General features: G+C 36.8%; 1 protein-coding gene across 13 annotated transcripts in view; it reads right to left on the reverse strand.

The window, feature by feature from the left end:
* Nucleotides 1-2750: 2750 nt before the first annotated feature.
* The window catches only part of LOC432089 (probable global transcription activator SNF2L2), a 110240-nt gene continuing 95374 nt past the window's right edge, over nt 2751-17616 (reverse strand). For all 13 annotated transcript variants that reach the window (XM_018241616.2, XM_041580134.1, XM_041580132.1 and 10 more), the window contains 6 exons: nt 12195-12412; nt 8199-8304; nt 6757-6858; nt 6255-6387; nt 4004-4146; nt 2751-3684 (listed from right to left, as the gene is read on the reverse strand). In XM_018241616.2, coding sequence (XP_018097105.1) covers nt 3649-3684; nt 4004-4146; nt 6255-6387; nt 6757-6858; nt 8199-8304; nt 12195-12412 — 738 coding nt within the window. In that variant the 3' untranslated portion in view covers nt 2751-3648. The remainder of the gene's footprint in view (nt 3685-4003; nt 4147-6254; nt 6388-6756; nt 6859-8198; nt 8305-12194; nt 12413-17616) is intronic.

Raw genomic sequence — 17616 nt, forward strand, 5'->3', positions numbered from 1 at the left:
AGGAAGTAAAAAATGTTTTCCCCTTCCCACTCCTAATTTGCATATGCAAATTAAGATTCGAATTCGGTTCGGTCGAATCTTTCGTGAAGGATTCGGGGGTTTGGCTGAATCCGAAATAGTGGATTCGGTGCATCCCTAAAAGAAAGTCTTTATTGCTGGTGAACTATCTGAAAACAAATGAACAAAACTGTTAGAAGTTAAACAGCCCCTTTAATAACCTTTTTTCCCACATTTGAGTGATGGGTAATATCCCTGCAGCCATTTGGTTATTTGGTGCTAACACCATTAATGTTGGTATGGTCTTAAAAGATCTTGTGATAACATGGGTGTGGTTTAAAGTTTGCATGGTTTAAAAACTGGGAGTGATCAGAACTGACTTCCATTACGAGCCCTCCACCAATATTAATATACAAATTTTAGATAGGGAAGAAGAAATAAATGCTGAAAAACAATCTAATCTAATTGACGGTTGCCTAAACTTGCTTTACCTTACACTGGGCAGACTTAAAGTCATCCAACTGATCGACCTCCAGACCAAGTGGAAGGATATGTGATGTTGCTATACAGGACAATGACCATATACTATTGTTGTAGTCCAGAAAGGTCAGAACAGATATGGGGTAAAGATAAGATTGGCTCCCCTTCCTTTCTCATCTGTCACTGTACCATGTGACTCTCAAAAAGGCCAGTGGAAGAGAAAATGTTCAGTTTCACTATTAAGCAAGATATGTTATTTGCCACATTGTGATAACCTGATGCCTTTGTGGTCTACTGTTGTGTTCAGAATAATAGCAGGCCAACATTCACTGTTTTTGGTAGAAATTATATTTGTACATAAAAAATGATTTACTAGTAGGTGCAGTAGATTCATAGAAAACCAACAGACCCAAAAAGGCTGATTCTGTGTAATTGAATCATTAATTGAGGCTTCAAAAAAAATAATAGCTTGTTCCAAATAATAACAGTGTGGAGTTCAATAAGTGAGGTCATTCATTCTGTGAAAAAATAGGTGTTCATTACGACCCTTATCTAAGGACGGAAGGCATGTTGTGCATACTGGTTATTAGTGTATTTTTCTCTTTAAATCTGAGTAAAATGGGTCATTCCAGATATTGTTCAGAAGAACAGCGTACTTCGATGAAAATGTTGATTGGACAGGGGAAAACATATAAAGAAGTGCAGGAAATGATAGGCTGATCAGCTATAATGATCTTTAAAATGGCAACCAAAACCTGAAAGACATGAAAGAAAACGGAAAATGGAAAACGACCATTCGAATGGATAGAAGAATAACCAAAATGGCTCAAGACTCAGCCAAGGATCAGCTCCAGGAAGATCAAAGAAGGTCTAAAATTACCTGTGAGTACTGTTACAATAAGAAGATGCCTATGTGAAGCCAAGCTATTAGCTAGTAACCTCCACAAAGTCCCCTTGTTGAAAAAAGACATGCTGAAGAGGTTACAATTTGTCAAAGAACACATTGACTGAGAAGAGAAATGCCCCTGAAATGGGTGTTTTAACAAGATAACAGCCCCACACAGTAAATGAGCAACATATGGTTGCAGACCAACAAGATTTACATTATGGAGCGGCCAGCCCAATCCCAGGACCTTAATCCAATAGAAAACTTGTGGGGTGACATCAAAAATTCTGTTTCTGAGGCAAAACCAAGAAATGCAGAAGAATTGTGGAAAGTAACAGGTGCCAGAAGTTAGTTGACTCCATGCAACACAGACAGAAACGTAAATAGAGGGGGGCGTGATTTTCAGGCCGCATTTTAGTGGCGCGCGGGCCCGCTCACACCACCTGCTGCCCCGGTAAATCCGCCACTGAACACAGATGTGCAGCAGTTCTCAGAAACAGTGGTTATACAACTAAATATTAGTTCAGTGATTCAAAGAAAAGCAAAATCTTGAAACATTGTTCAGTTTATACAGTGAATGTTTGAGTGTGTAAAGAAGAATGCAGACACTGCTATTTTTTGGAACAGCCTAATATTCCCATTTCTTTACTTTCTTCACACAAACTTGATACATTTCTCTTCATGTCTTGATTTGGAATAGAATGTGCAGTGTTCCCAATGCATTTGCATATTTGAAAATAAAAGCTATTATAGGCATTTTTTAAAGAAACTGCTATTTGTCTGAACACAACTGTATGTCATGGAACAAAAATAAGGAATGTTGGTTTTCCTGGGTGTCAAAAAAACAGAGCAATATTTTTAACAAATATAGATATGACTGTTCATTTACTATAACTACCTACTCCAAAAAACCACCCATACCATAATTCTTTCATCTCTGCTCACACATCCCCTCCTCATTTTTAAGATTTTTGCTCCTTCTCCTTTCCCCTCTTCCTTCATTCTTGTTCCCTCTGCTTCTTCTTTGTTCTTCCAAAATAATTCCACTAAGTTTATAGGACAGAAGTGATCGCTTTTCAAACTGACCTTTGTGCACAGTCAAGAAACAAATAGGTAGGGGCAAAATACAGCTGGCAGTGGGATCATATTGACCTATATATATGGTCTTTGTGGAGCTGTGCTGAACATAAGTTTGAGGTACAAATGCTCAGATTAGAGCACCACATGGGAGGCTGAATGGGCTAAAGATGCAGCCACCTGGTGACCCTGCAAAGTAGTATATTTTTCCATGTATGGCTATCTTGACTGAAGAACCATTAAAATTTCAAGAAGGAATGTGTTGCTTATGTGTCAGAATTGTTCACGTGCCTGGTAAATAAAAAGTGCATTTTGCAGGAAAGAGCAAACAACAAAATTGCTGGAATTTTATTTGCCTCAGGCTTATGAATTGCAACCAAAGACATTGTGCAAAGAAAGCAAAGATTAAGTACACTTTAGGGAAAAGCTGATTATCCACATTGGTAACAAAGATCAGTTTGAAGAAAGGGGAGGAATAAGCATTCCATTACACTATATATCGTTTGCAACATTTGATAAGTTTAAACAAACCGTGTATTTTTGATAACAAAAGATAATAAAAGAAAAAAAAGGACTTTAGCCATATAGTTTAAATGTGTAGCAGAATTTTGCAATCAAAAGCTTTAAATCAAGGGGGCAGGAGCAAATTGGAGGTGGGAGTATGTTTTAACGCCTTGCGAGCTATGAGAGCCAATATATGAGAACCAATGTTTTACAGGCTCCTCCAGCACTCAAAGGCTTAACCCATATTTAAGAAGTTCCATAAATGTACCACAAAGATAAAAACAGAACACACAAATACTGAACCACAGCAATGTAAGAATTGTTAAAACTGCCTGACAAAAATAAAATAGCCAGTTATATTTGTTGGTGTCTTGAATGACTTGCTACAAAATATCATGTCTTCAGCTCTGCAGGATTTGTAGCTGTCTCTAAACATGGGCACAGGCACATTTCCAGGTGAATCTTGACCCACAACGATAACCAACTGATCCACAGTTCTCCATCAAAGATTGGCCCATTTGGTCACAATATGTTACAAAGATTTTTATTGGTTTACACGATGAGATCATGTTTGGCTGGAACTATTCTAATGCTACTTCTAGATGATGAAAGTACAACCCCAGTGTTTGTTCTTAGAAAAATCCATTAGATGGTTTGGAACATAGAAATGTAGAAATCTGACCAGAAATCAAGTCTTTTAAGGATCATTCATCATCACTCCCACTTCCTTCTGATGGTTCCTAGAAGAAAGAAAAAAGAGGGACACCTGTAAATCTGCATTCTTAATTCATTATGGGCATTCTTTAAATTGGAGCCATTTCATTTCTACAATAGGTTATACAGAGAATACTTCATTAGTGGAATTGTATATGGAAGAGCTACTTACAACTATGAGGGTTTTTATATCCACTAAACTTTTTCTATACCACTAAAAAGTATATGAATAAACCTTGAATTGTGTTCTCTAATCTAGTCAAATTTAAATATTTCAAGGAAAAAAACACACACACACAAAATATGGCCTTATGAAGTAAGCTGGAGTAAGATGGCTAAACTTACATTGTCGTCTTGATCTTCTTCACTGTCATAGTCACTCACAACTGGCTTGGCTTTGCCTCGACTTTGCCTCTTTTTTCCTTTTCCCTTTTCTCTGGCCTTGTCATCCTTCTTACTCAGCTTGATTTTGACTTTCACGGACTTAGCTGTGAAGTAAAAATGAAACATTAGCAAATCATTTTTTGTAATTAAACATAAAAATATCACTTTCCAGTAATCATGTTTGCAGCACTGTAGTATCAGTTTAGCACTCGGTTTTACAATCCATTCATGAGCACATTTTTCTCAAAGCATTGTACATGCTATATTCTGTGCCATCTGGCTATTGTGTTGCTTGCTCTAGTTTGACAAGACATATATCATACAGAAGCAGTCCTTAGTACCTATAAGGGGCTCTGGTCTTACAGAAGTGGAAAAGATATGGGATGATCATCTATTTGGTAGATCAGGCTGAATATTGACTGCAACTACAATGTTCATGACACACATGGCCATACAAAATGCCCCAACTCACCTGCCATTGCCTCCAAGTTATTTTAATATTCTTTTTCATTAGAGAATATCTGGAAATTTGCTATGACATAGCACAATTCTTACCAACCTATATAAGTAGGTTTGCTGTAGGGAAACCTGATATAGCTTGATGAGAGGCAATGTGACATTCTACAAAGTAAAAAGTACAGTGGACACAACCTCTGGCGAGTGAGATAAGCAAGGGCCGAAGAAACCCTTTTACTTATATCACAAGCAAAAGATTTAACGAATATTCTTTCTTCACATTCTCTGATGACTGAATTGTAATTTAGATCAGTGTAAATGGTTTCAAGAACAATTTTATTAAAATGGTGTTTTGTTCTATTATTGGTCTGCTCCACGTCACCCATTCGTAAAGCACTTGCAACATAATGTTTCATCTGAATGAATGTTTAGTGATATGTGTAAGAACCTTTTTGCACAATTTGTAATGTAACAGCATTTTAAATCAGAGCATGCACTAAACACCCATTTAGGAAATTCATTCCATCCCAAATTGAGACAATTCTCCCTCCCCATAAGTTCTTCACCAGTTTATTTACTTTTCACATCATTCATGGAGCTTATCACAGGTTCAAATCAGAACCCAGCATTGGGTATTTGTGAATGAATTTCATATAATGGGTTGCTAACACTGTTTTTGTTATTAATGGAGAAGGAAAGTCTGTTTGCACTTGGGGTGTGCCAAATGTTAGGCACCCCAAGTGATTGTATTGCCTTACCTGAAACCCCAGGCCAATGCTCCTATCAGCAGAAAACTGCACTGGCCCAGGGTTTCAGGTAAGTCAATACAATACCGGTTTTTCTAGTAAGCACCATGGAGAGATCTTCTTTCTTCAAATTTCCCGGGGCAAAGGCACGCGCAGTTGAATGAAATAGCTGACTTTTTAGTTAAAGTTCGGCTTTTCGTTCTACTGCGCATATGCAACCGCACAAAGAAAGAAGAAGCAGGAAGAGGATCTCTCCGTGGTGCTCACTGGAATAACCCAGGGCCGGTGCAGTTTTCTGCTGATAGGAGCACCAGCCCGGGGGTTTCAGGTAAGTAAATACAATCACTTGGGGGTGCCTAACATTTGGCACCCCCAAGTACAAACAGACTTACCTTTTACTTTAAGAGGACTGCTGTACTGAAAACTGTACAGAGAAGGAGTAAGGGAATAAAAGACAGTAGACACAGTCTTCAGTCAACTGTAGAACCCAAACACTCAACAAATTGTATTAAGTGGTTCACTGCTCCCTGGATTTTAAATATAGACTATTGGTGCCTTTTTGGTGTTTTCTCCCCACTCTTTTTGTTAACTTCCAGAAATTTAAGGACCCACATCAAAATGTAGGGCAGATTAATTCAGTCATTGAATTGGGTAGCCAAATAGGTAGATATATGCTGTCAACTGTACTTCAGAAATGGTGCAATGGGGGCAGAGCGCGAAGAGCTCTAATCAGGAGTCAAACCTATAATGATATACTTTTGATCTAATTTATTCTTTTGAATACATTTTAACTTAAAAGTCTTACTAAATGGACCAATAAATATGGTATTGCATTAGAGAATCTGCTTTGCTAGAACTCTCAGTCGCAGTAACAGTATTGCCAATTTCTGCCGTTGATAGTCAACTATGTTTGGAATGTGAAAATAGATTTATGCAGGTTTTCCTGTAAAAGTAGCTCTGTAGATAAAAAGTTATATTTTTGGATTCTTCAGCAACATTTTAACTCTTACACTCAGATTCTGACTCATCATCGTCCTCATCGTCTTCCTCATCATTGCTGTCTTCTTCACTCTCTTCTTCTTTGACAATCTTTTGTCTTGCACTCCTAAAGACTGATTGTAGAACAATGGAATCCTCATAAATCTAAAAACCAAAGCAAACATGTATTATGTAGATTCCGACAAAACTGAAATTTTCCAAAAAAAATAAAAATGATTTAATGTCAGAGGCAATAGATTGCTTAGCCTCATTCACACTATCTACAGACTGTGATACTATCGTCACATTTTTAACTGCATAAAATTGAGATACCAATACATTGTAAATAGGATTTCAGCAGGAGGCATTTTTTATTGGAAAAACGAGCAATAAAAAACTGCATGTAAATTTCGAAACAAAATCAAATCTACACCCTGATATATAAATAGAAACAAGTGAGGTGCAATATTCAACAGATTATGCTGCATGTCATGTCATGGCTAGATGGCTGACTAATGAATAGACAGGACTAACCTGGGATCCTTCCAAATTGAATGTCTGAGCATTATGACAAAGTAACATGATATCTTTCTCAAGATCACTAATACTTCTGTATTTGTGATTACGAATTCTATCCTGTTAAGAAACAAAAGAAAGGGGGGTCATTAGAAAAAAGATATATACTCTAATAAGCCTCCATTGGTCAGTATTTGTATGCTATTTATATGTTCAGCCTTCTACTGCAGAATATGTTAGTGTTTTATAAATCAGATAAGTAGTACAGAACTCGTTGGGATGTTTGAGAGCAAATAAGTGCTTATTAGTGTTTTAGCCATGGACAAACACAAACAGTGAAATATGATCTTTCATCCCTATTTATACTTCCCAAAAAGTGATCAAAAAACGCAAAAGCACTACCATGGTCATTACTTAATCTCATGTACAGAAAAAGAAAATATTGTTGGGATAAAGCACCAAGGAAGCAAGAGACATTTGTATAATGTACAGGAACAACGTTTTGTGATGTCTAATTAGCTCATAAAGTTCTTTAATATTTTACTGACTCTTAAATTTGCTTGTGTGACGCTCCTATTACAGGTACCAGAGATACAAGCATGATACAAATAATTGTATGCTGAACTATTTATGAGTGGATGCTGTGTATGACTGACAGGCAGCCCTTTAATAAATGGGATAGCATTAACCGCTGTAAATTATCTTATGACTGACAGGCAGCCCCACATGACTAGCAAACAAGAGGTGGTGCCTCTCTTATGCACAGCTCTACTTTGTAACACATTTCAGCCTGTCAGACTACAAAACCTCTTATTCAGTTGTTTTTCTGATCACTTGTTTTTTTCTGTAACTGGGACATTTTTTTATGTGAGCACATTTACTCTCGCCATGGCCTGTGGATACCCCCCTTTTGGGCGCTAGGATGTATGCGCCTCTGATTATTACACAAATCATATGGATATCCGATTACTTGCCCTTTGCGCCTAGACCCATAACTGCTTTTTTCTGTTCACATCAAACGGCTGCAGCTTTGGAATATCATTTTTGAACCTTTTTGAGTGGCTATGCCCACACTGTTGTATTCTGAAAGCCAGTAAAACTGTATAGGGTTTATTTAAGCATTACATGTACAGGTATGGGATCCTTTATCGGAAAACCCATTATCCAGAAAGCTCCATCTCCCATGGACTCCATTTTATCCAAATAATCTACATTTTTAAAAATGATCTCCTTTTTCTTTGTAATAATAAAACACTACCATGTACTTGATCCAAACTAAAATCGAATTAATCCTTATTGGATGCAAAACCAGTCTAATGGGTTTATTTAATGTTTACATGATTTTCTAGTAGACTTAACGTATGAAGATCCAAATTACGTAAAGATGCCTTATCCGCAAAACCCCAGGTCCCAAGCATTCTGGATAACCGGTCCCATACCTGTACTACATTAAGCCATACCTTTATTTTTCTGAAGTCAACAGGTTTGCGGATCAGTTCATAATACTCCGGCAATTCTTTCCTAGAAGGAAGCTGAATGAAAACTTCACTAAGTTGCCTTCCATTGCTGAAAAAAACCCAAATAAATACTTAAAATTAATCAATGGAATTTCACCTTCCCGTTAACTCTTTGGCAATATTTGTTTTTCAAGTATCTTTTCTATTAGTATATGAATAAGCTTTATTTGGTAACAAATCCATGTTCAGAATCTCACTGGACCATGTTACTGGTTTACAATAATATAATAAAAACAAAAGAAACCACACATGCTTTATATTTCAATTCAGTAAAGGAAGAAATCCTTTGGAAGCAAACTGCACACAGAGACAGCTATAGAGTTAATGCTTAATATCCTAATTTGACTTATACAACCGTGATACTAAGTTATTTTGTTTGTAATTTAAGAATACATTAATGCGATAAACCATTTTTCTTTATAAATTTTAATAATCCCATTTTCCCCGCCCATAAGCTGCTGCTAATAAAATACAAAGATAATTGTATATGCCAATTCCGCCACCTACTGGAAAATTTTATATATGCAGCAAAAGAGACAAAGAAAATCCCCCCCAAAACAAACCAAAACCCCTGAGTATACTTGGAAATAACATAACAAAAATACATTCACATCTTATGATCACCTACAAATAACTGTACTATTGCTCCTTCAACATTTCTGGCATTCATATTAATGGTGGATATTCACATAAAATGGATACCTTTCATTTATGTAATAAGAAAAAGAAACATAAGACTGAATGCATTCATAAGAAAAAGAAGTGACAGGAGCATTTTATAGAAGAGATCGGCAAACAAACAGCCATTAATAAAACATTTTAAATAAATAAAAGCAGGTGGCAAAAACAAACAAAAAAAGGTGATACCATTACTCAGCCGCATATGTAACATTATATGCAATAACCAGCCAATAATATGTATTTACGTGTGGAGAATGCTGTGTCTTCTAGCTCTTTAGAATATATAATTTCCTGGCACATCATTTTTTGTAGCCAATGCTGGGGCTGTCGAGCATTACATCCCTGCACAAGATAATGTCCATTTGCACAGTACTGAATGCAATTCTTGCTGGGAGAGTGAGAAGCGCAGGCGCCACAGAGCTACTACAGTTGCTAGGCAACGGGGGGATGCCTGCTGCAGTTGGAGCGGAACTGCATTAATGGGCAGGGTGATGCAGTTCTGGGCAGGTGCTTTAGCAGCAGACATACAATTCTGATAAGGGCTAAATATAGAAAAAATTTGATTCCCAAGTATTGCACCTTTGTTATACTCTTTTACTTGTTTCCTCGTAAGAAACATTCTTCAGATATGTGTTATGAGGAAATATTTAAAGCTGATGAAGCAACTGGGGGTACTTTATTTATTATAATACAGTGAGTCTTGTGACAGAAATGACATCACTACTCACCGTTTATAACTGATGACATCAGTACTCACCGTTTATAAGGATATAATTTACAAGATATTCATGGCTTTTGTGTATTTTATATATATATATATATATATATATATATATATATATAGTTATGAAAACTGTATTAAAGGGGCCCTAAATTGATGTAACTGTTTGGCCCAGTAAGCTCTAGTTACACCACTGATTCTCACCATGTCCCAGAGATCCAGAAGCCCTAGGGTTGTTGGAGGAACACTTGCCTCTTGGACTTATTAGCAGTCAGTCAGCCAGTGCTACTATGAGAGTATCATAAGAACACCTATGAAAGTGAAATTGGCTTCCATACTTCCCACTAGCAGTACAAATACCCAGATATCAAGTTACCCACCAGTAAAAGTGCACAGCAATGCTATCACCTACAAACTGAGGAATAAGGAAAAGACAAGTGGGGATACACGAGTGCGACAACCTCATTTGAGTGCAAATAGTACAAACCCTGAGGAGTGCAAAGTAAAACATATGACAGCTTTAACCAACACTCACAAGTCAAGCAGAGATGGTGCAATATGTGAGAGTGCACATCTTAAATACATTTGGGGTTGTGTAATAAAAGACAAAAAGTTTGCTTTGGTGAAGTAACCCATAGCAAAACAAGTGGCATTTACTGTTCCCTCAATCTTATTGACTCCTATGGGATGCTGCACTTTGTGGGGTCATTTATCAACACTGGGCAAATTTGCCCATAGACAGTAACCCATTGCAGCCAATCAGATTGCATTGATTATTCTACTTGCAGCTGGTTTCAAAAAGCTAATTGGTTGCTATAGGTAACTGCCCATGGGCAAATCTGCCCAGTGTTGATAAATGAGCTCCATTGTCTTTTATTACATAACCCCAAATGTATTTAAGCTGTGCACTCTCGATGTACATCACATATTGCTTTTTTTACTACTTTTACTATGGGGAAATGTCTGATACCAATAGCAGGAGGCATAACAGGGAGACATTAGTAAAGTGATTAGAGCCCATGTGGGCACAAAGTGAAAGTACTATTTACACCATGTTTTGCTAGCAACCACCACCATACTTGATAACAACTCAAAAACTATGCAGGTGTAAGTTACTTGCATACATAATCTCCAGTGATATTGCACAGCAATGCAAAGCAATGCCCTCCTCTTGACCATCTCCAAGCACAAGTGAGGAAAATGAGGGGGCAAAGGGTGAAGGAGCAGCATGTACTTCTTACACATAAAACTTTTTTAAACAGGTGTCAGTTACTGGCCCATTTTGTAGCCATATTGACTGATCTAGTGCATTGATCATCTTTAAAAATATGCCTTAACCCATCTATATATTCTTGGTGTTTTGAACATGAGCAAAAAAAATACATTCTGCTATTCTTTTAACAAAAATAAATCTTATGTTTTGATATAAAGCAGTAATGGGACATTGTTAGACACTTACTAACATCCCTGTAATTAATTGAACTAAAGATAAGCTCTGTATAACTGCCCCACCCCTTTATTGTGACCGTTTTGGCTTACAGAAAACATCATGACAATTATGCAGTCAGTATTCTAATTATTTCTATGAAATTAGAAATACGGAGGACCTTCAATTTCTCGGTTTCCCAAAGAATGCTCTATTGTGTTCTATCAAGAACCAGATAAATCAAATTACATGGGAAATGGCAGGATGGTTTGGGGAGCTTCTACACTGTATTTTCAGGTAATGGGCAGAATATAAAAGCATGCAGTGATACAAAAGATTCTTAATGAATGTTGAGACAATGTAGCGAGAAATAGTGCAAAAAAACTGACCTAACTTAAAACTAAAGAAGATGTAAAATTGAAATAACCCAAGCTACTGACAATCTATTGACAGTAGTGATGTGCGAGTCAAGTTTTACCCAACCCGCACCAGACCATAAACTGCCCTCTGTGAGCCTGCACCTTCCGGGTTCCTTTTATAGACCCGCGCCGCCCCACTGATGACGTCACAAAAAGGGGCAGGCGACAAGGCGCTTGTCTATAAAAAAAAAAAAGGAAGCCGGAAGCAGGCAGACCAGCAGTACAAAGTGGCAGGCGAGGACAGCAGGAAGAAGAGCTCAACCCAGTAAACCCGTGGGTATCGGGCCGACCCGCACATGACTAATTGACAGTATCAAATCCACATTTGACTTGCGTCAATCTCAGGATAGTGAAGAAAGAAGAAGTGGAAGAAGAGGATGACTCTCTGGTGCTCACTGAAAAGAGCCCTTGGTCAATGCAATTTTCTGCTAACAGAAGTGCCAGCCTGGGTATCAGCTAAGTGAATACAATCACTGGGGAATGGTGGGGTGCCTAACTTTTGGCACCGCTCAGTGATTGTGACTTTCCTTCTTTTTTAAAAGTATTATTTTAACAGTACCCAAAAACAACAACAGGCATTAGTATCCGCTATAATAATGTAATTTTATGTGCATTATACAAAATCTTGTAATCTTCCAGCAGATTTGCATGCATAAAAGGTAACATACAAGCCATTAAATGTCAAATCTTACCTGTCCTTGTAGTTGATAACAGTATCCACTACAGCATTCATCTGCTTGGTTAGTTTGGGTGGATTTGGAGATAATTTTTCTGCGGGTGGCCGTCCTCTTCTCTTTTTGGTCTTTTCCCCATCTTCTTTAACAACTTCTTTGTCCACATTTCTGCGTCTTTTGTGTTTTTTCAGCCGTACTTCCTCTTCCATTTCCTCCAAATTCCCGTCTTCGATAGCCTGAAAGAGTTCAAGTTCAGTTTTTTCAGTATTATATTTCTTCCGCATGCATAATATAGGTCAAAATATGCATGGAAATATTGGTAAACAAAAACTTCAAGACCAGGCACTGAAAGTCTTTCTGCGGGGAACTTTTGCAGATTCAAGACCAAATGTTCATACATTTTAATATAGAAATTCTGTTATAACACACATATATTTACAGCAAAACAACATAAAATGAAGAGTTAAAAGCACATCATACAAAATAAATAACCTGCATTGCATTGATCAATAATACTATGTATAAATAAAAAAGACCAAGTGTGGCACTTTGTATTATACATTTTTAACTAACTTCTTATATGAAATGTGTACGTTTTGAAGAGTTTTGTCCTCACACCCTTTATCTATGTGTTGCATAATAAAATGTATGCACATCTGCTTCACATTACTTAGCACTGTATGTTGGCATCCTACCAAATATACAGTAACATAAGAAACATTTCAGAGAAGAAACATTTAGTCCCCTCCTACCTTTTATCCAAAAAAATCCAGTAATTTGAAAACCAGAAACGTGAAATAAACAAAAGGCTGGTTATGCCCGACTAACTCTGCAGCTCATTATTATCAATGTTCTAATGTTCTTTTCTGTTGGTCCCAGCCTCATCTTTAAATGAACTTTAAAACAATTTCCTTTTTAATTTTTTTAATGATTTTAGGAATTCTATCCGATTTCTAGTTGCTATAGCTTATTTATTCAAGCAACCAGACAGCAGATAGTAAGAATGGATTATTAATAGGAGAGGGCTATAGTAGAAAGATAAGCACTAAAAACAGTGACATTGGAGCTTCTTTGTCCATCTATCCCAAACAACCAGAAGGCATTTCCAGTTGCAGGAATGTTACGTTCTTTCTATCTGCTGTCTGGTTGCTAGGATACATAAACTACTTGGAAAACTTAAAAAGGAAGATCATGATCAAACTTTATTTAAACAAAAAAACTAAATGAAAAGGTGATAATCAAAGAGGTTACAGAAATATTGGATATGTGCGTGAGTGATTTGTGTCTGTTAGAACAGTTGGCACCCCCTCACCAATAGGTTTAGACTTTCTACTCCTTTAAGATTTAAAGGATAGATATTAAAACCAGAAAATAACCTTTTTGTATATCTATCATAACATTGTCTTTGAATGTTATTTATAATTTTGCAATAAAAGTATTTGCCTGAGGCTTTTACATTACCTTTCTTACCCCCCCTGTTCCTCTATCAGTGGGCAAGAAACATGACCTAAGGGTAACTAAGGGGGTTATTTATTAGTCCGAATGCCAAAAACTTGAAAATCCGACTATTTCTGAATTCAAAATCCGAGTGATTCGGGGAAAAACTACAGAAAAATCGTACGATTTGGATTTTCGCTTGATTTTTTTTGTGTTTGTCCCCGATCCAATTACATCATGCTTAATAATTATAATTAATAATAATTAATAATAAATAAGGTCCAATCATGGATTCTAGTTTGGTCGGACTTTTTTTTATTAAAATAATCAGAAAAATTTGGATTTTGATAAATGAGGCCCCCCACGTAGATTTAAACGTTTTTAGTGGAAGTATCACTTTAAAACTATAACTATTATGTAACTTATGGTATGTGTATTACACTTATTAGAAACGTTGCTTATGTTTTCCAAATAATATGATTTGTAGGGTTAAATGTATTTCAGAAGAGTGTATTACTAAATTATTCAATTTCTGTTGTTTTTCACAAACATCCCTCAGAGAACAACATTTCATACAAGAGTTATATAATTCATAATGATTCAAACCTAATGGTTGTATAGTGCTACACTAGTCAAATGGGTTTGAGCACCCAGTTTGTGTTTTTCATCTATATGTATATATTAATAATCTACATAGAAGTGGACTATATTTTGATGCAGTTTATACTAACAGATGGCATCTAGAAACAAATAACACCCATCATAGAAGGTCTGGCAGCCCTAGATCAACTTTAAAGTTAATAGTGCTGCTCCAGCAGAATTCTGCACTGAAATCCATTTCTCAAAAGAGCAAACCGATTTTTTTATATTCAATTTTAAAATCTGACATGTGGCTAGACATTTTGTCAATTTCCCAGCGGCCCCCAGTCATGTGACTTGTGTCTGCACTTAAGGAGAGAAATGCTTTCTGGCAGGCTGCTGTTTTTCCTTCTCAATGTAACTGAATGTGTCTCAGTGGGACATGGGATTTTACTATTGAGTGCTGTTCTTAGATCTACCAGGCAGCTGTTATCTTGTGTTAGGAAGCGGTTATCTGGTTACCTTCCCATTGTTCTATTTTTATTTTGACCAGCCTATTTATTTAACCAGTTTTTATTTTTACACTTAACTGTTCCTTTAAGGCAACAAAACTATTAAAGAGTTAACTCTCTGTGTGCCTATGTTACTTTAACTGTGTCTGAATTCAAAAAATGATTCCTCTTTAGTCTGAGAAAATTGTTAGTATTTAACCCAAACTTGGTTTCAGCATTAAAAAATAAACTCTAGTCACTCTAGTTCAAAAATAGTAATGCACACAAACCTTTCCAGACGACACAGAGCTCACTATCTAAACATTTGTAACAGAAGTTTCATGAAAGTAACTTTGCTCAAGGTCACAGTGAGTTCATGAAATCAAACCCAGGCTTTAAGAATCAGTTTTACTACAGCTAGAGAGTCAAGTCTTCTACGCAAATCACACTAACACTGATGTTAGCCATGTGCACCAGCACATCAGTCATTTAAGATGAGCAAATGGAATTATGGCAAATAGGGAACACCTAATTCTCAGGTCTATGAATTAAATGTACGGTAAGTAAAGGTGAGGAGGTCCTGGCATGATGTTTGGCAAACGGGGTTTCAGTTAGTACAATACAAAAGGGTAACTAGGGTCCACACACATAAATATCAATCCACTATGTGTGAAACCGACTAAACTGACCCATTTAGAGATATCTTAAAGCTGGCATGTCACCAACACATACAAAGCTGTATAATGAAAGTCCTTTGCGAATTAAATCCAAAATCCAGGATCCAAATCCTTTTTTTTATAAAAACATCCATACATGTTATAAAGGTGTTTTAATATCTGAGCTGTCAATCAAATATTACCTGCCTGCCTCTATGCCTGAGGCATAGAAGTGGGGCAGTCAATTACTTTCACTTTCCATTCAGCAATTCCTGGATTCCACTACACTCCTCACATTCCCCTCCCTCCTAAAGCTCTATAATTGTACTGCACATGGACATTAGGTCCCTCATTCTGGTGCATACACAAGATTTTGTTGTGATACACAGCTTGTCTTAATAACAGTGCCCATAAAATGGCTCCTATATGCTTGCTGTGATTCCATGACTGAATGTAACAGCATTTAAATAATATAGTGAAAGTAACTCAACTAACATGATAAAAAATAATTTGGCATTATTTCCTAGGGCGACAGGTCCCCTTTAAAAAGTGTAGAATTTGTATCTTACCACCCAGTGCACACAGATCTGCAGGGAATCATGATTTGAGCAAAGAAGTAATGATTGTGAGGTAGGGAACAGTATTCAGGGGTAAAATGACCTGCTGAATCTGGACCAAGCTTAAAGAGGACTTGTTTTGAAATTTCATTCTCCCCATTTTAATTATTTAAAAAATCATTATGTTCCTTGTTTATTTTTTAATTATAATGTACTAATTTGAAAGTTGGGCTATGTTCACTAAACTCACCTCCCCCTTTCTTTACAAACAGGGCAATTTGTTCAGAGCTCTCTACCTTTGAATAAAGAAGCCCCTCCCTTCTCTAAACAGCAGCCCTTGAGCAGCTCATAATTGGGGGCTTTTCAGTGGACTGGTAATTAGCTTTATCAGCTCCATGGAAGTTCCTGGGGATCAAAAGCTACAGAAAATGTTAAACTGGCCTCATATTCTTGTTTTGCAGCAGAAATAACATTATAAATATATTTCTTAATTAAAACAAAAAGTGTTTCCGTAGAAGCCAGATTTATTCAGCTCATGGTGTTTACCATCCCATTAAGAATTCTAGGAATAGGGTTACAGGTTTTGTATATCCTCTGCTGAATTAAAGTGTTGTTCAACTTTAAATGACCTTTTAGTATGATATAGTGAATGATATTCTGAGAAAATTTGCATTTGGGATTCATTTTTTATTATTTGTTGTTTTTGAGTTATTTAGCTTTTTACTCAGCTGCTCTCCAATTTGCAATTTCAGCAGCCTGGTTGCTATGGTCCAAATTATCCTAGCAACCACACATTAAATGGAAGAGACTAGAATATGAATAGGAGAAATGTAATAAAACATAACAATAAATTTGTAGTCTTACAGATAGGGTTACACCTGCTGTCCGGTTTGATAATATCTGCCGGGTCTGAAAACCAGGCAAGCCTGTTACCTTCCTGTGTGTTGGGCCAATCACGGGCTGCCACGTCACAGGCCTGCCCCTTTGAGTCACAGGCACGTCCCTTTGCTTCACGGGTACCGCCCCCTGCCCAGATTCCGACTGTAGAAAAGGTGCCAACCCTACTTACAGAGCATTTGTTTTTATATACTATTTAAAAAAATGAAGACCAATTGAAAGGTTGCTTAGACCATTGACCATTCTATTACATACTAAAAGTTAACTTAAATGTGAACTACCCCTTTAACTTAAATGGTCTTTTAAAGGCATGGCTGCAAATGCATGTAGAGAACTTGATATTCCGACGCTGCATTACAATATTCATACATGTAACTCCTTTAACTATTTCTCAGCTATAACTCATGCACAACTACTATTACATGTATAACCTTCATTATGTAAACAAACACGTGCCACATAGTTAAACATTGGGGCTTGCATACAAATGTTCAGCAGTCATTAGCAGTTGAAAAGAAGTGCAATCAAATTACCTTCACTTTCAAACAGCATCAAACATGGCCAGTATTTACAATCATATGAACAGAACTATCATGTAAAATAAGTGAGTGTTTGCATGACATATAGGTTTGCCATTGCTAATGGTCCTACATTTTGTTTAAAATAAATAGTGAAAAGAAATGCAGAGCAATAAAAACAGAACAGAGAAAATGTCTTTAACCTGGCATGTAAAAAATCCACAGGGATATAAAGAACCGTCGCCTATAGATCCCTCAAATGTCTAGGCCCACAGAAGAAATGTGAACATCCTGAGGGACAGCTC

This window comes from Xenopus laevis, chromosome 1S (assembly GCF_017654675.1).
Source record: "Xenopus laevis strain J_2021 chromosome 1S, Xenopus_laevis_v10.1, whole genome shotgun sequence".
NCBI lineage: Eukaryota > Metazoa > Chordata > Amphibia > Anura > Pipidae > Xenopus > Xenopus laevis.